The 18,571-nt window shown below is 48.4% G+C and overlaps 1 protein-coding gene across 3 annotated transcripts in view; it reads left to right on the forward strand.

Annotated features, from left to right (window-relative positions):
- The window catches only part of TYW1 (tRNA-yW synthesizing protein 1 homolog), a 77,860-nt gene that overhangs the window by 39,831 nt on the left and 19,458 nt on the right, over positions 1-18,571 (forward strand). For all 3 annotated transcript variants that reach the window (XM_021415422.1, XM_021415421.1, XM_021415420.1), the window contains exons 12-13: positions 555-732; positions 3,841-3,976. In XM_021415422.1, the coding sequence (XP_021271097.1) occupies positions 555-732; positions 3,841-3,976 (314 nt within the window). The remainder of the gene's footprint in view (positions 1-554; positions 733-3,840; positions 3,977-18,571) is intronic.

Here is an 18,571-nt window from a genome sequence, read left to right on the forward strand (position 1 = left end):
TGGTTTGTGACAGCTAACTGAGCCCTGAGCCCCGTGTGCCTGGCCATGCACTGCTGTGCGGGCATAGAACCACAGAATGGTTGGGTTGGAAGGAACTTCAAAGCCCATCGAGTTCCAGCCCCTGCCATGGGCTGGGTGCCCCCAGCTCAGGCTGCCCAAGGCCCATCCATGGCCTGGGGCACCTCCAGGGATGGGGCACCCACAGCTCTGGGCAGCAGTGCCAAGGCCTCACTGCCCTCTGGGTGAAGAATTTCTTCCCCATGTCTAATCTAAATCTCTCTTCTTTTAGTTTAAAGCCATTCTCCCTCATCTATCCCTATCAGACCATGTAACAAGTTGCTCTCCCTCCTGTGTGTAGGTTCCCTGGAAGTACTGGAAGGCCTCAGTGAGGTCTCTCTTCTATGAGCCTTCTCCAACTCTCAGCCTGTCTCCATAGGAGAGGTGCTCCAGCCCTCTGAGCATCCTCGTGGCCTCCTCTGGACCTTTGTCTTTCAGGTTCAAACACAGCTGGGAGGAGTCTGTGTGTGATTTACGCCCCTTCTCTCTCTTTGCAGGAGTGACAGGAGTGAGGGCAGAGCGCTTTGAGGAGGCGATGACGGCGAAGCACTGCGCGCTGTCGCTGGTGGGAGAGCCCATCATGTACCCCGAGATCAACCGCTTCCTGCGGCTCCTGCACCAGCGTGGCATCTCCAGCTTCCTGGTTACCAACGCACAGTTCCCAGAGGAGATCAGGTGAGAGCAGGACAAAAGAACTCCCCGCTATGGCATGTCGGTGCTGACCCGTGCTGTAACGCCGTTCTGTCGTTCGTCACTCGGGTCTGTGCGAGTGCTGACAATGAAAAGGGCTCACCCAGCAGCTGTTGGATTTCCGCCTGCATCTCTGTGTGTTCTCTCTTGTCTTTTTCTCTCTGTCTCTGGGCTGTGGACCTGCCCAGCTCAGCCTCTGTGGCAGGACTCAGGACACAGTTCTAACAGCAGGGGCAGAGCACAGTGCCACATCACCCTCACCTGCAGAAGCGGCAGCAGAGGAACTTGTGCTAAACACTCACAGCACCTCAGTGTACTCCTGGAGTTTGGTTTTTCTTAAAGACACAAAGCACTGCTGGTTCTGATGGCTTTTTAGCTACCAGGCTGCTTTTGATCACCTGGAACAATGACATATAGCGAATACCCTTGTGCTGCAGGGTTGCTTGGAGCTCACCTGAACACCGTCAGCTTATGGTGCTGCCCAAGTCCATCCCTGCAGTTTGCTGAGTGAATAGCTGTGCTGTGTGCGAGCAGTTAGCAGCTCAGCCTGTTCCAGTCACTGCCTTCCCATGCGAGCACTCAGAGAGCTTCCTTTTCCCTTCCTTCTTGTGGTCTGAATATGGCAGTCAGGGGGGAAGGGCATGCAGTTTTTGAGTGAGTAATTATACACTACAAAGGCATTCCAAATGATTGAATAATTGTGTAATCAAGTTACTTTAAGTCGTGTATTATGTGCCTGATCGACAGAAATTACTCCCTCCTAAAAATAGCCTTTTAGAAGGAGAGCATACTATATTTTGAAGCTGTATCTCTTAAGATCTGCTGATTGTTGTTAAAAAGAAACCAAAAAAGCTATGAAATGCAAGTCTTGCTGTCGTTGAAAATTGCGACTGATCTTTGGCTAATCAAAGCAAATGACTTGCCTAATAGGGGAGCTGAAGCGTGCACCAAGTTTGGTTTCCTGTTGTCAGCAAAGGGGAGATGTAGTATAAAAGTTGGTCCTGAAATAGGTGGTGTGAGCTCAGGGCGTGCCTGGGGGGTTCACTGGGCTTGGGAGGGCCCTTGGGGCTCCAGGATGGTGCTCCCTAGGCCTTCCTCCTCTCCTCTTCCTCCTGTCACACATGGACTGCAGCTTCATCTGGCTCCAGACACATAAAGCAAAACATTTTACTGCGTGCAAGCTCGCTGAACAGCTACCTGGCTCTTGTCCTCTTCCTTGTTTCTGATTATTGGCTGTGAACAAGAATGCTCACATAGATGTGTTTGCATTTGTAAGCGTCATTAATAATAACGAGCAGGTGCTTGTTATTGCTCATAAAAATGAGCATTTGCTTACTGTATGGATGTTCCTGTTTTCTTGTATCATTAGCTACCCTGTGTCCTGTCTCCTGCCTGTAAAACCGCCCCATGGCTGGTGTCTGGAGTCAGCTTATTGCTCCTCGGTTGTGCTCCACTGCGGTTGTGATTTCTGCATTCATCTCACACATGCTAATGCCGTGAATTTTAATGCGGTCTCCTGGATCTCAGCTGTCTTCAGTCAATCTAGTGTGCAAGTTACAACTCTGAATGAAGGAGAAACTTTGGAAAGTCCATTCTAGCGGTGGGCAACTCAGTTTCCCATTCATTATGAAATTCGTTTACTTTCCAGGCAGCTCAGATTGTGCTTTTCTCCCCAGCGATGGGTGCACCCCCCGTTGCCCTTTCTCCTTTTCCCTGTTTGGTGTCAGTGTGCATAGAGCTGTGCTGGTGCCCAGCCATGGGGAGTTCTGGGGGCAGTGTGAGGCAGAGCTCCTGTGCTGGCATCTCCTAAGGAGAGATTGGGAAGTTCCCTCGTCCTCTCCAGTGCTGAGCCTGCTGCCCCTTGCCTGCCCTTCGGATCCAGCTCCCTGCAGAAGAGATGATTTTCTCAGCTCATGTTTTGAAAAACCCTCGCTCCTTCTTCAGTGGGGTCTCTTTTTATTAGGCCACTCCAGCATTAAGGAAAGAAGAGCGTTTTGGCCGCGTTCTTTGTGCTTTAATGCTTCAGTTGTCTTATAGCTACAACACTTGGTCATTTTGGAGCTGCTAGGCTGGGCTCACGTGTCGACAAAATGGGATTTTTACCCAGAATGTCACATTTGTTCTGAGCTGTCCTCTGTCTGAATACATACTGAGAAGGTATGTTCAGATGGGTTGTTTGAGTATTCACGTCGAGTGGTTGAGTTTGGTGGCTGCCAACAGCTGTGTTTGGTCTCGTTCTGGACAGATCTTGTCATCTTGTCACCTCTGGGGACAGCAGGGGACTTGGTGTATTTTTAGGTGGCATTGTTTGGCAGCTAAACAATAGCTGCTAATTTCTTATCTTCTGAACGACCAAATCAGCCTGGGACTATAGCCTGCTCATTAACAGCCTTCACAAAAAGCACTTGCAAATTGTTGTCCTAAAGCTGCCGCGGAGCGGAGTCACGGGGCACGATCTGGAGGCTGTCATCTCCTCTCCCTCTGGATGATGAGGAACGTGTTACAGCACAGCCGTTATCAGCTTTGTTTGGCAAAGGAGATTGCTTTAGTTTGTTCCTTTTTTTGCCCTTCGTTATCCCTTTGCTAACAGACCTCAGCGTTTCTCATTCTCCTTTCTACCTTTGGGTTTGGGGAGTGGGTTGGGCTTGGCCCGCATTCTTCGCACAGCAGAGGAGGTTCTGTCTGTGCTGGGCTCACAGGTGCTGCGTGCACCAGCACTGTGTGGCTGGACACTGCTGATATGAAATGAGAGAACTGGAAGTGGAAGGAGAACACCGTGGGGAGGTTGGGATTTGTTTCATGTTTTTAAAGAGCGTTGATTTTCCTTAAAAAAAAAACTTATTTGGCAGGTGAGGCCAACTGCAGATCAAGTCAGTTCATCTCGTGCAGCACTGGAACTAGGCTGAATTAAGATTGTCTTTCTGCTGAACAAGTTTATTTTTCCATGGGCCTGGCGAATAGCATGGCTTGGAAGGGGCTGAGCCTCACGGTTTCTGACCCCAGAGGCTAAAAAAAAAAAAAGAAAAAAAGGCAAAAGTTCAGTTAACAGTAATGTCAGAACATAACCATCTCCTTCTCCTTTCTCTTGCTAAGAAACCTGGAGCCCGTCACGCAGCTGTACGTCAGCGTGGATGCCAGCACCAAGGAGAGCCTGAAGAGAATCGATAGACCTCTCTTCAAAGATTTCTGGCAGAGGTTTCTGGACAGCTTAAAGGCCTTGTCCGAAAAGGTACCTGGTTATGAATATTTTCCTTTTGCCCTCCTTTTGCATGTTACCTACTCAGGGCAAAAGGGGAAGGGCAAAGGTAGACTGCAGATTGGGCCCCAGATGTGTTGGGGGCATGTTATCTATCTTATGTACAAAACATGTAAGAGTTCAGCAAGCTCTATCAGTTTCCTATGAGAGAAGAAATTTCATCACTGGGAGAGCAGTGTGTGTCAAATGGGACAGTAAACTTTGCTGTGAGTCTAAAAGGATGGATGTAAAATGAACATAAGACATGAATGTAAGGTGAGACTATAAGAGTATAAGAGATGAAGAGGTTATAAGAGAATAGATTTTCTAATGAAACTCTGACGCTGAAGTCAGGCTGCTGGAGAAAGACTGAAAATTCAGAGAAGCCTGGGAGGTCAGAAATCCATGTGTTCTGGTTCTCATAGGTTCCCTTGAAATTGAGGTACGTAAAGGAGGTGAAAATGTGTGTGCTGGAGATGAGGGCTCTGGTTGCCCTCCTGCTACATGCAGCTCAATGCTTCTGCTTATTTCTGGAAGGTTTAGTCAAACCAATGGGATTGGGCATAGTTGTGATGGTATCCCTTTACACTGTCAGCATTTGTGTCTGTCCGAGAGCAGGCTGGTGTCCTGAAGACATGGGCTCCTGTCTGCTGCCATTGGCTCACATTTCAGTCCACCATGTTACAGGTTTTAATTGTAAGTAATGAATCACTCATGGTCCCAGCATCACATGAAGTAGTAGGTGAAGCGCTTCATGAATGTGTCTTCCCTCTCCTGGTTTCTGTCACTGTGCTCTGATGGAACAAGCACTTCTGTTTACTGTTTTGGCAGAAGTTTACATGCTCCCTGCTGAGATGAACTGACAAGAGGGACCATTTCAGTTGAATTAAATTTTCTGCCTTCTGAGCTGACTATGTTGGGCCATTTTCTGCCAAATTACGTTATGAGAACCAGAAGACTCAGTGTAACTGAGTGACACTTCTGCAAAGGCACGTAGGTTTATCGACATGTTTGTAAGTGCCAGCTGATCTTGTTGGACCGAATCTTAGGCCAAATTCTTAGCTGACTGAAATTGGGTATGAACGTTTCGTTAAGCTCTCTGAGTGGATGAGGCTGTGGAAAAAGCGGGGGGGGCTAAAATACCGAGAGCAAAAATGTTGAAGTCTTTTGGGAAGCTGATTTTGTCCGTGTCTTCTCTCCCACCTCTCTTGACCCTAAGTGGAGGTGGTTCATTCCTTGCTGTGTGTTGGCAGAAATTTCCTAGCGAAGAATTGAAGGTGAACGTATTGGCAAGTCTGTCCATACAGCTAAAAATACTCTGGTCAAGGTGAAGAGGATGTAAAAAGCAGCTCAACTAGCAGGTGCGTTTTCTCCTAAAAGCAGCTGCACTTGGGAGGGTCCTTGAAGCACTGATAAAACAAGAGCCAATTATTAGCTGCTCCAGTGTACACTCTGCTGTTCTGCCAGGCCTGGCTCAGCTGCACGTTGCATCATTAAACAAGAAGCAAGAAGCTGCTGTTTGCAAGTTTGTCCTTCAGTGTTGCTTGTGGCACCCAGAAATCATCTCAAGCTGCTTCTAGGCAGAAGAAACTATTTTTCTCCAAAGTGCACTGCCCTGTGTTCACGTGTGCTGTTGAGCACCATTCTGTAGGACTGTGATGAGTGAAGGGTGCTCACAGCCGATGCAGCTGTTCCCAAGCAGCACAGCTCCTGTTTCCAAGCAGGCAGTGAAGTGCTAGCGCGTTGTGTTGGGAAAGTGATGCTAATACATCTGGAAACAAAATACAAGCCCAATATTTTCATGTAGCCTGACAAAAAAAAAAAAAAACCAAGAAGGTTCGTTCAATGTAATTCTCCCTGGGCTGAGACAAGCTGGCATTGCAGCTGATATCAGTCAGTGCTAATAAGAATCACGGGCTTGATCTGGGTGCATTTAAAAGAACAGAAAAGGGCAGAGCCCCAGCAGAAACCATGCCTTGTTGTGGTGGCGGTGCTGCAGGATCTGCAGTCAGAGATGGGAGTGAATTCCATGAGGAATCATTATCATTCCCCGTGTGCTTTCCCAGCACCGTGCACCGTGTTGGTGGTAGCTGCCACGGTGTTTGCACGGCACGTTCACGAAGAAAAGAAGCACGCTTCTGTGATTTTTCTTTCTGGAGCAAACAGCAAGAAACGCCGTCCTTGTTCCCTGCTCTTTGGAGCAAGTTTTTTTTTCCTTTCTGGAGCGATTCTCACTGAGATGGTCTCGTGTTGGCTTTTCTGTGCTGAGAAATGTTTCCCGAGAGAGGAATTTGTTAAGCAGCAGGTAGGCTCCCAGAAGGCTCCGTTTGTTTCTCATCGTGCGTCTTCTGCCCTCCCTGTGAAATTGAGAGGAAAAAGAAGGATGCTCTGTGCAATTTAGAACATGCCCTTTCCAGATGCTATGTTTGAGAGTCTCAGAGTCGTCCTCTGGCAGCTTTGAGTTCATCAGAACAGGCGCGAGGTGCCTTGGCGTGATGGACGAGCCTTTGGAGGAGGCCCCAAGGATGTGAATGCTTATTCTCCTGCAGATCAGAAGGGTGCATTCTCATGTTGAAAGGCATTTCTTCCAGCCTTTGTTTCTTCATAACCCTGTATCTAAATGAGGAATAAGTGTAAATTGAGAGCAAGAGTCCAGAAGCTCAAGAGGGAGGAAGTATATTTCCCAATATATTTACCAAACAAGCTGGTATTTTTTGGCAAAGATGCCATTAACCAAATGTACTGCCTTAGGATGAGAATAAGGAGCTGACATTGTGAGCTCTGATAAATGGATCGTAAGCCTGCTGCTTTGTTTTTTTGACTTTGTGCTCTGTTTCCCCTGGTGTTATTAGAGCAGGTTGAGCAAGACGTGAAAATGGTGGTGTGTGTTGCCTATCAATCACCAGGTGTTTTCCCAAGCAGCAGGGCCGCTGACTGAGACAAATGCTCTGTTGCTGGTAAATGAAGTGGAGATGCAGTGACCCCAGATTGCAGAAGTGCCTACAGATTTCTACACGAGCACACTGAAAACAACTGGGGAAAAGATGGTGATGGGCATACCAGCAGAACGTGCCCCGTTTGTGGCTCAGCATTACACTGCAACACGCTTTTAGTTCCTGCCTGGTTGAGAAGTAAGGTAACTCCTGAAGAAAAACATGGGTCTTGGTGCTGGGGTCTGCTCCTGTTGGCACCTGGGTGAGCACTCTCCCAACCTTGACATGGTGTCACCTCCTCTGTCTGTGTCTTCTTGACTTAATCATGATAAATCCTGTCCTGTCCGCTCGGTGCAGTGTGCCTCAAGTACTTGCTGTGCTGCCAGACACCAAGTGGGCACTGCTGAGCTGCTTTAACTTTCAGAGGACAGGTGCCAATGTTCTCTAAACAGATCGGAGCCATGCACAAAGCAAATGGGGGAAAAAAAAAACACCTTTAGGTTAATAGATGTTACGGCACCGCAGGATGTGATGACGAAGCAGAACCTTATCCTTCCTGTCCTTCCAGGAGGGTCACAGAAGAACAAAAGAAATGGCTTATTGGCACTCTCTGGAGGTCAGGTATAGACTTGTCTTTATACATCATACGCTGTTCTTGCCTTAGATCTCGGGTAAAACAATGCCATCGCTTTTTTCTGCTTCAGGAGAATTAAGATTTCATGGAAAAACGGGGTCATGTGTAAGGTGTAGGAAAGGTCTTTCTCTCCTTTTTTAATAAGGACCAACAAAAGAAAGTTTCGTAGCTCTGCTTCTCCCCGCACATCACACATTTGGCAGCACATTGCCCTTCCGTGGATTTTGGTGCCTGTGACTGTGTCCTCCTTGCCTGCAGGTGAAGGTACATCCAGGGAAAGGCACGAAACATAAAATGCCTCATGGTGTTGTCTTCCAGTTCTGCACGTTGCTGACAAGTAGCTCCTTTTCCATTTCTGGGTGTTGACACCAAGTTGCGTGTTTAAATGTTTCAGGCTTGCATCTGGTGCTGTTTGCTTTGGTTGTCTTTTCCAATATGATCCTTCCTTCAGAGCCGCCCGTGGCTTCTATGTGATTACAAGCATAGCGTAAACGCATCGAGTTATGTCTTTGTGATGTTGCATGTTGTAGGGCTTGTTGCACAATACGTGGCAGTAATGATTGCTTTATGAGAAGAGCACGTTTGATTTGCATGGAGATTATTTGTGGTTAGTGGGGAGGGGAGCTGGTTTGTAGAGCCTCGTCTGGTGTGTGAGCTGGGTGACTTTTTAGAGGAGAATTTAAATGTAAAATCTGCAACAGATGTTAGAATCAGTAATCAATTTCACCACTATAAATTTAGAAGAATTTGACTCTTCTGCACATTAAATGCTCTCCACCAGCTGTGTGCTCATTTTAATGGTTTTGCTAATGAGACTTCTGGTGTAAGCCTTTTGAAATGTGTGTTACGAAGGTACAATGTTAATATTAAGTTATGGTGTCTGAAATACATCACCTCCTTTCAGCTTAGCTCAGAGCAAGCTGCAGTCTAAATGAGGCTTCAGCGAGATTCTTGGCATCAGAGGGAGTGCAATCTTTCTTCTGCTGTCTGCTCCAGTATCTCTTAGTTTGCTTGCAGGCAAGAAAAGGGGAAAACGTTCATAAACACACTCCATCATCAAAATGATATGATTTTCCAAGCCGCATGTCTTATTAACAGAGGATGAGTCTGGTTGAGGAAGCAAGGTGCCTCAAGGTGGGAGCACAGTCCGTGCTGTCCCACTGCTGCAGGGCCCTGTGACAGAATCACAGAATCATTAAGGTTGGAAAAGACCTCCTGGATCATCTGGTCCAACCGCTGACCCACCCCCACCGTGCCCGCTGACCACATCCTTCAGTGCCACATCTACACGGTTCCTGAACACCTCCAGGGACGGTGACCCCAGCATTTCCCTGGGCAGCCTGTCCTTTCTCCCCATCAGCTCCTCCTGGCTTGGCTGCTCCTTCCTTAGCAGGGAAAGCTAGAGCTGCAGAGGGGCTGCAGCTCACCTCTTGCGCTGCTAGCCCTCTCATTAGATGCATTCATAGCTCCTGCCCTTAATTAAACATGATCTTTCTTTTGCCTTGAGACTCTTCCTAGAGGCTGCAGGAGACCTGGACACTTGGTTAGAGAATTTTGTCCAAGGGGATGCTCTGTTCTGCGGGGCTTGGCTCTGGCAGACAGCGCTGCCCTGGCAGCCTCCGCACCCTGGGGATGGCATCCCACTTCTTCACCCTCTGCTTGTGGAGTGGAGCAATAGTCCTTATTTAAAGCACTCTGGGAAGAGGCAGCGTGCGTGCGTTTTTGTGCAATCTCAAGAAGGAAAGAGCGCGTCTAAAATCCTGCTCGTGGCACCTAGACAAAATAAAGTTATATCTGCGGTTTATTTTAAAGCACGTTTTTATTTCAGCCTATAAAGTTGAAGTAGCTGGGCCAAATGCTGCGGGTTGGGGTTGTGCAGAGCACTGCGTAACGTTCCGTTCTGCTGAACACATTACTGCTGAATTCCTCTTCTCGCTGACCACGTATCGATGGCTCCAGTGCAGTGTCTGAGATCAGAAGTGTTCATTTGGGTCATTGAATCCACTCATTTGACATTTCAGGAGGGACGAGTTGACAAAGCATCTGCAGGACTGATCTGTTATCTCAGGGTGAGTGTAAGATTGATGCAAATGAGAAAATGGATTTTATGGGAAGAGAGCACTGATCCCCAGTGAGGTGAACCCAACCAGGAGGATGGATTGCTTCGGAGGGCTGAGAAATCCTCTCCGAAGGAGTTAGCTATGGTGGGTCCTCCACTTCTCTTTTAGGGCAGGATCGTGGCAGGTAGGTGTAACACTGTCCTAAAGGATGCTGTGATCAGCAGGGCAGTCTGCGACCTCCCGACCCTCGTGCCCCATCCCTTATTCCATTGCTGCTGACATCACCCCCACTAAGCCTTGTTGACTTGCAGGTTGTGTGCTTGAGAGCCAAGTTCTGTGTTTTCTCCTTGGACAAAAGTGCTGTTAGATTTGCCAGTGGAAGAAATGCAGAAATTACACCACACGGAGTCAGAGTCTTATGAAGCTGCTGAGTTGCTGGAGTGCCTTTCAGATAAACTTCTGGGATTTATTGTCTTGTACATACTTCAATACAGAAAGCTGGTAATTAGTAAAAGGTCAAAGCAAATTGGCAAATCAAAGGTGATTTATTTCTCATTTCTCATGCAGCAAAGGCCTTTGTGATGGGCAAACTTGGCCTCCCTCAAACCTTTCGGTTCAACCTTTTCAAACTGCAATAGATGCCATTGCTGAACTGAATAATCTGGGAGGGGTCTCCCTTTGTTGTTATCCCAGAATAACTCTTGGCTACTCATCAGTCTGTGTGGTGGGGAATCTGCTATGTCAGTCATCCTCAACTGTTTAGTTCTAAAACCAGAGCCCAGGTGAGGAGAGGGTGCTTACAGAGGGTGAGGGGTGGTACCTTGTGCCTGAGGCTTGCATTCAGGCAGGTGTGTGCAGCCAGCTGCTCCCCTTCTGCTCTGCAGGAATGTGCCATGCAGCAGGGCCCTGATTTGGTGTGACTTCGGATGGCTTCTGCTACGTAAGGTGTTCTCTTTCCTCTCCACCCAGCTCCTGCCAGCTGAGCAAATCCCTCTGATTCTTCTCGAAGTTCGACATTTCCATGCGCTGCTTCTGGTGCAGCTGTGTGAGGACAGCTGACGTGCAGATGTGGCACAGCCATACTGCACTCCAGGTGAACTGGGGACAGCAGGGCACTGCACAGGGGCACATGGGAGCTCTGCATGATCCCACGGGAGTATGCACCTGGGGGCAGAGGCACTGGGGTGCTGCACAGAGCAGCGGTGACAGCCCCTTTGCAAGCAGGAAGGGTGCCTGCCCTGCTGGTTGCAGGCTTGGTGGCGCGCACCATGATGCTGGCTGTGAGCCTGGAGCAGCTTCATTGGGGGTGGAAATGGATAGGGCTGGGACTGAAGAGCTTGGGTACCGCTGTCTGCCCTGCAGTGGCTGCATTCCACAATTTTTCCTGGAGTTGAGCTGTAGGGAGTGATCCTTGTGTCACTTCCTGGCACTGCTGCTCCCCAGCACCAGGCAGGAGTGCTCTTAGCCCTGTCTCCTGCTGGTAGGACAGCGAGCTCTAATAGAATGGGCAGTGGACATGCTGAAGGCTTGCTCACCTTTGCATTACATTCGTTACTTCAGCTTGTAAACTCCTGAATTAAGGCTTTACAAGATTTCTTTCTTGTTTAGAGTGCTTCCCCCGTAAGAGAAATTCTATTTCAGCCTCCTCACTTGTGTTGTTATTTGTTCAATGGAATGGGCAGAATCTTCAGCAATTTGTGTCGGGGCTTTCACTTTTATTTTTAGTTTATTTACTTTTATTTTCAGTTCATTTGGACAGAACCCTGAAGAAAAATATTACCCTTTGCTTCACAAACGGCGAGAGTGGTTTTTAATGAGGTCCTTGCAGTTTTATGGCAGATGAATCTCTGCTTTCATCACTCTTCCACGTTGCATTGCTGGTTTGTTGTTTTGAGATAGCCAATGTCCATGTCGTGAATTCTCTCTTCACTTTACAGCCACGATGTCCTCTGCTCTTCCATTATCCTGCAGCTGCCAACTGAAGCCATCGTTATGACGGGATTTGTTAGAATGCAGTTTGTTTTCCTTGTCCCACGTCTCCCATTGCTGAACAAAAAGCACCGATTCTGAGGAGCATTCTGTTAGAGCCCTGCGAATGTCAGGGGACTTTGTTTTCCTGGCTGAGATTTCACACCACAGAGGTCCGTCATGAAGCATCCAAGTCTCTGGATGTATAAATAACTGCTAGGATGGCTTAAAAATACAGAGCACCTGGCAGCTGCCATGGGGAGACTGGGTTCCTCCATTGGATCTGTGTGCTGCTGAATGCTTGGTGCCTTCTTCAGCCAAAAGCATTTGGCTGAAGTTGGCCTCTTGTTAAACTGGTTTTCTCCATCACTTCCTTTATGCAGATCAGCACCATTCAGGCTTTTTCCTTAAGTTCTCTGTACGTTAGGATGTTCCACAGGTCGTTGTTCAAGGCCAGTTTCCCTTCTTGTCTCTTCTCCTTCCTCCTTGCCTGTACTCTGCTTTAGTATCACCCTGCTCTCGACCCCCAGGGCTGCAGCTGTGCTTTGGGGCGATGCTCGAAGCAGTGCCTCGCTGGGACCATCCTGCACAGGGCAGCACCGAGCCTGTGGTGTGCTCTGTGGGGACAGAGGGACATGGCAGCGTGGAGCCGTAGAGGGGACATGTGCCTCTTTGGGGGTACATAAAGCAAAGCTGTGAGGTGGCTCCAACTCTTCCCCGTTACAGGGGCTGAATGCCTCATAGAGTCACAGAATCATTAAGGTTGGAAAAGACCTCCAAGATCATCAAATCCAACCCCAGCCCACCCCCTCCGTGCCCATCACCACGTCCCTCAGTGCCACATCCCCATAGTTCTGGTGACCCCACCACTCCCTGGGCAGCCTGTGCTGATGCACCACTGCTCTTTCAGAGAACAGCCCCTGCCAAGCTCCTGCTTTTTGTCCTTTTAGAGTCAGTGGCACCACCCCGTGCTCGTGCTTTTTCTGTCTGTTCAGTGCTAAGCATGCTCCTTCCCCAAGGCAATGAAATACTGCAGGTCTGCTTCGCGGCAAGCTCCACGTGGTTTTGCTGATGGGTCGATGCGGTCTGTTCTAATGCTGTTTTATTTGAAGTTACATTGCGCTGCATTTTTTTTCTTTCCTTGGGTATAAATTTTACGTAGCTCCTTGAAACTGCTCTAGATACCATAAAAGGCAATAATTAATCGCAGCAATATTGTCACCGGTGATTTACAAGAGTGAGTGTATTAAAAGTGAGTCTGCCGAAAATGGATAAGGGGCAGTCATGGTTCTGATTTACTCCGAAACATTCTCAGGTCTCAGAACAAAGCTGTTACTGTACATGGCTTTATTTGTAGAGATTTCAAACTAAAACTGAGAAATTACTACCAAAGTACAAAGCAATAAAGTAGATTACGAGCAATAGATGGCAAGTACAGGAAGAGTGATATGGAGCGCAGCATGACTTAGGATGCTCATTCAGGAAGGTAAGAGGGCAATGCATATTGTTGACGGTAGCTTTTTGAGTTTTTATTTTGAGCGCTGTGCAACAGTAAGAAATGCGTGGTGTCAGTTAGGTACAGCGTTTCAGAGCAGTTTCAGGGCAGCTGTCGTGTTGTGAAAGCTTGGGCATGGAGACGTGGGGCGGTGGTGCTGGCCCCAGGTAGGTGCTGCAGTGGAGCACTCTCCTGTTTTGAGCAGCAAAGTTGAATCCCGAGCTTTGCTCTGGTTTTACAGCAGAGTAGCTCATGCACTAATTATCCCATGGTAAAATGCACCTTTTTTAGCAGTGAAGACAAAGCCTCGACTTGCTTTAAACTGGTGTATTAATAGCAAATGCTCAACAATGTATGTCTTAGTAGATACCTACGCAGCATAAACTATTCAACTTTTTCGCTTTAATGATGGTATTAGCCTGAAGAAAGGAAGCTGAAAACTTCTGTGCTCTGAGCTGAGTTAATCTTTGAAGGAAAAAAAAAAGAAACCCTCTGCTGTGCAAATCTGCCCGGCAGAACACTCACAGGTGCCTGCAATGTGACTTCAGGAGGATGTCTCTCACTGCAGCGCTCAGGGCTGGGTGCGGTGATGGATGAGCCTGAGCGAAGGGGTGAGCCCTTTATTTAAGGGGAGGGTCCCGGTTGCCAAAAAAAATAATAGATTAATCTGCCATCCTTGCAAGGGCACTGAGTTTCTTCCTGCTGATGCTCTCCCATGAGCGTGGTGAGGCCGGGGGAGGCAGAATGTGTCTTGTGGGCTCTCTGAACCTGCGCTGTCTCCAGGCTGAACTGGAAGGCTTTGGGGAGCTGTGAAATCTGGGCCGTGCTGGCATTTCAGCCTTCCTTTTGCTGCGTTTTGGATCTTTCATCCTTCATGGGTTTTATGCATAAAGATGCGTGTTGCTGAATATGGTGAATAGATGCTTGGCTGCAGGGATTTTTTTTTTTTTTTTTTCCGATCACATCCCTGCGACAAGTAATTTCCAAGTGTGAAAATTGCTTTGATATCTTTATTCAGGACATGCTTGCCTAGCAAAGCGTTGCATAACCTGAGCACGGGAGGCAAAGCAAGTGGCTGGGGGACGGCTGGTCCCACTGTGGGGTGGCACGTGCTGTCAGCTGTCGGGCTGTTTGCTGCTCCTTGCCAGCTGGGAAGCTCTGAAAACATGGTGGGAAGTCAGCTTGCAAGTTGAGACTTTCATTGAAGGAAAATAAAAATATTAATGAAACTGAAGCTGGCTTTTGAAGTGGCTTTCTCTTTATCTTCTAATACCTGCAAAGGGTCTGTGAAGTCGGGTGAGGGAAAGAGCAATTTTTGCTCTGAGCCTGCACCTTAATTTCTTCTCCCTCTAGACTGCTTTTTGCCGTTAGGAAAAGCAGCGTTCCTATTAGCAATATTGGTTTTGCTGCTTGAGTGTCATTAGCTGTGAAATATGGATTTATTCTGATGGGTCTTTGAACGTAAAGTCTAGAGTATTGCTAGAAATTCATCTATATCAAAGGGAGGTATATGAGTGTTCTGGATATCTGGCTGTAAACTGGGAATTCTAAACCAAAGTTGGGGTTTTGTGTTAATTTCCAAACAGTAGGAGAGTGTTGTGTCATTAAAAGAGCATGTTTAAGTGACCACGAGCCAAGGTGAGGATCTTGTAGAATCATCCCGTCACTGAGGTTGGAAATGACCACTAAGATCCCCAAGTCCAACCCCAGCTCACCCCCACCGTGCCCACTGCCCACATCCCTCAGTGCCACATCCCCATGGTTCTGGAACACGTCCAGGGACGGTGACCCCACCTCCTCACTGGATGCCCAGGCTGTAAGAATGGGAATCTTGCATGATACCACTGCAACATTGATGCTTGCTGCCACCTCCTGCTGTCCCATAGGATCAAATCCTGCTGCTGCCACTTCCCTGCCCCAGCACACAAAGCATCCATCCCTGCAGCACGCCAGCATGCTCACCTCTCCCTCTCCCCCCTGAGCTTGGGCCTTGGGTGGTTTATGAAGAATAACGTTGCTCAATCTATGAAAAGATGAATGTTGAAGAGGGAATTAAAAAGAAATGATTTTTTGGGGGAAAAAAAAAAGCCCAAATCTCTCTTGGTTATTGAAGCAAGAAGGGAGCACTTTGTCAAGCTGACATGCCAAACCTTTATTAACATATTCTGGGACAGTGGAGGCCAGGAGCGGCGTCACCTCGTGGGCTCTGTCTGAGCTGTGCTGGGCGGTTTGGCTTTGAGATTTGGCCGGAGGGAAAATCTGTGCATACAGACAATGCTCACTTGCAAATGTTTTAAGACTAGGAACGTTGTAGGGTGGTTTCAAAGGAAAAGGTAACCACCTGGGTCTCGGTGGCTTCAGCTGTGTCTCGACTGCCCTGGGCTGGATGGAGAAAGGAGCCGCATCGGTCTGCCAGCCCCAGTGCTGCTTTGAGCCCCGGCCACGGGGCACTGATGCTACCATCAGGGACCAGGGCATGAAACAAAAGATGCTGGACTTTAGAGCCAGTTAAAGAACTATTTTGTTATAGGAAGTGTCGTTCCCACAACTCTGTTCGTTTAGTTGTTCCTTCTGCCCCGTTTTAGTATTCAAGGGATGCAATGCTTTTTAGGATAGCTCGAGAAGAAGTTACTGAGAGCTGCCTAAAGGGCAAATCCTGCTTTTCACCAGGTTGGTTCTTCATTCCTGTGTCTGAGGTGTTCATTGTGGCACAGAAGGCCAAGCTGGCCTTTGTTGTTTACCTTTTTGGACCCCGTTATATAAGCATGATGGCTGCTACATCATTTTAGAATGCACTGAGAAGTAGTGGTGGTAGCCCTGCTCAGTGTGCTGCTGTGTGTCCTCCAAAGAATGAGGCCTGAAAGACATGGGGAGGGGGCACCCAGTCAGATGTGGTGCGTACCAAGGGGCGTGCTCGGTGTTTTCACTGTTTGAAGGTATTTCTGGGTCAGTAATCTATATTTCTATTAGTCCTTTGATGGACCAACTACTGCATACTGTCCCACACTGCTGTTTTTTAGAGAATTCTGCTGTGATAATCAGAGCAGAGGTTTGGGAAGGTGAAGGCAATTTGTGTAAAACTGCTGAGTCTTTCCTCTATCTGGGCCCCAAGTCCTTCTCCTCGGTGCTGCCCTCGGGAAGTTCTGCTCCCAGTCTGTACTCATACCGGGCATTGCCCGACCCAAGGGCAGCACCGTGCACTTGGCCTTCTTGAACCTCATTCGGTTCACACGGGCCCACTTTTCAAGCCTGTCCAGTTCCCCCTGGATAGCATCTCTTCCTTCTGTCCTATCAACTGCACCACACCGCTTGGTGATGTCAGCAGCGTTGCTGAGGGTGCACTCAATCCCATCGTCTGTGTCACTGATAAAGGTGTTGAAGAGCCACAGTCCCGAGACCAACCCTGGGGGCCACTGCTTGTTGCTGGGATCCTGGGGCATGGAGCCCAGATGGGTGCAGCGACCCAGCAATGGTCCCGGGCTTCCCAGGGGGCTGCAGACCCAGCTCCTTAGCGGCAGGCTGGGCAGGAAATGCCCCATGCCCTGCCTGCAGTGGCCTTGCTGTGCTCCTCGTAGAGGTGGAGGATGAGATCCCTGGCAGCAGAGCCCAGCAGCCCAGTGCCTTGCCTTGCAGGGGGACTGCAGCTTCATTAGGTTCCAAACTGCAAAGATAAAAATCCTTTTAATAGTCTGTTACTTGGGTGTTCCCTTTCTCAGGTCGGCTCTTTGTAAAGCGCGTTCTTCAGGCACGATCTCCACCAGGAAAAAGCTGAAAATTGCTGATGAATGCTCCCAATTTGCACAGCTGGATTAACGTAATGGCTCAGAACAGCAGGGTGCTGTGGGCACAGCAGCACACTGCCACTGTGATGCGCTCCGAGCTTTTATTGCATTACCTTCTGCAAGTTATTCTGACTTCCCCAGCCCTGAATAGCTTTTCTTTAGCATACCTGGATGCTCTTTTCCCCATGCTCCTGGTTCTTCATTAAGGTCTGAATTGCTGGTTATCAGCCCTCCCATTGACTGCAGCCTGCAGGGAGGTCGGTAGGGCTCCTGCTGAATTGGGGCTGCTCAGCCATGGTGCATGCTTTCCATTGCACCCCAAGCCCTTTCGTTGAGCTCTCTGTGTCTCACCAAAGGGAGCATTCTCTGAAGCACTGAATTGTTCACTGAGGAGGTGCTGCCCTTGGTCCTCCTCCCATAATAGACTTTGGAAGAACCTGTTGTTGCACTGTCCTGGCAGTGGTGCAGTTTGCTGTCCTTCAGCTTGTGCCCATCTCCCCTTTCCATTGCTCTTGGAAGGGTCCGGTTGCACCAGGTATTTCTTTATGAGCAAATAGCGTTTCTTCTGCCATCCCCTTTCCTTTGCCCCCCCCCCCCCCCGCTCTAGCCCTTGGCCATCCATGTGTTGGGCTCCTCAGCTTTCCCCCGGTTCCCAAGGTTTGTTGCTATATTGACTTTCTTTTATACATGTTATTCTAAAGTGAATCAGAGTTGTTTTTCCTGGAAACGTGGGGCAGAAAGCGTTGCAATCTGTTGTTATTTCCTGATGTTTTGGGATCAGAAAATTTAGATCATTAAATTCTCGGGGTTTAAGCTCTTCTTTCTTGGTTTTTAGTGCTTAAGAGAATCTCCTGGGGTCCTATTGTACAACCAAATACAAATAATCCATTAATAAAACAGGACTGTGTGTTTGTAAGGATTACTTGAAGGTAACTCTTTGCAGCATTAGCCCCTCAGTCCCTCTGATCCATCGTTTCTGCCAGTACAAAAGGGACATGAAACTATTAGAGAGTGTCCAGAGGAGGACTATGGAGATGGGGAAGGGGCTGGTAGGACAAGACGTGTGAGGAGCAGCACAGCCCCGAGTTGCTGGAGCTCAAGGAGTGGTTGGACAGTGCTCCCAGACACAGAGTTTGGTTTTGGGTGGTGGTGTGTGGGGCCAGGGGTTGGATTCAGTGATCTTTGTGTGTCCCATCCAACTCGGGATATTATTCTATAATTCTTTGGGTCTGTGACAAGCCGTCCTCGGTGCCATAAGGTCTTGGTGACGGCCCTAAGTGCAGGATTGCCTGATAACAACCAAGTGCATTTGTTTCCTCTTTAACAGCCGTGTTTGTTAATCTACAAGCTGATTTCACGCATGCTTGAGTAGAAAAGCCTTGTGGTTATTTTTTTTTTTTTAATGCATTGCTTCTGTTCTATTTGACAGGGAACATGAGCAGCTCGCTCCTGAGCCGCAGGCAGACACCAGGGCTCCTATGGGCTGTGGTGCCGTTGGCACATTGCCCTGCCCACGGGGACAGGGGGGGGACAGTGTCATTAGTCTGCTGGATCTACCCATAGGTCTATTGATGATATTCTTCCTGCTCAATTCCAGCACTTGAGACCAGTTTCTGCTGGGCCTGTCTCCAGCATCCCATTAACCTGTATGTTGTCTTCACATTCACCCATTAATGAATGCCAGCTGCATCAAGATCAAGCAGATTTGTAAGACTTT

This window comes from Numida meleagris, chromosome 18 (assembly GCF_002078875.1).
Source record: "Numida meleagris isolate 19003 breed g44 Domestic line chromosome 18, NumMel1.0, whole genome shotgun sequence".
In the NCBI taxonomy this organism is placed as follows: Eukaryota; Metazoa; Chordata; class Aves; order Galliformes; family Numididae; genus Numida; species Numida meleagris.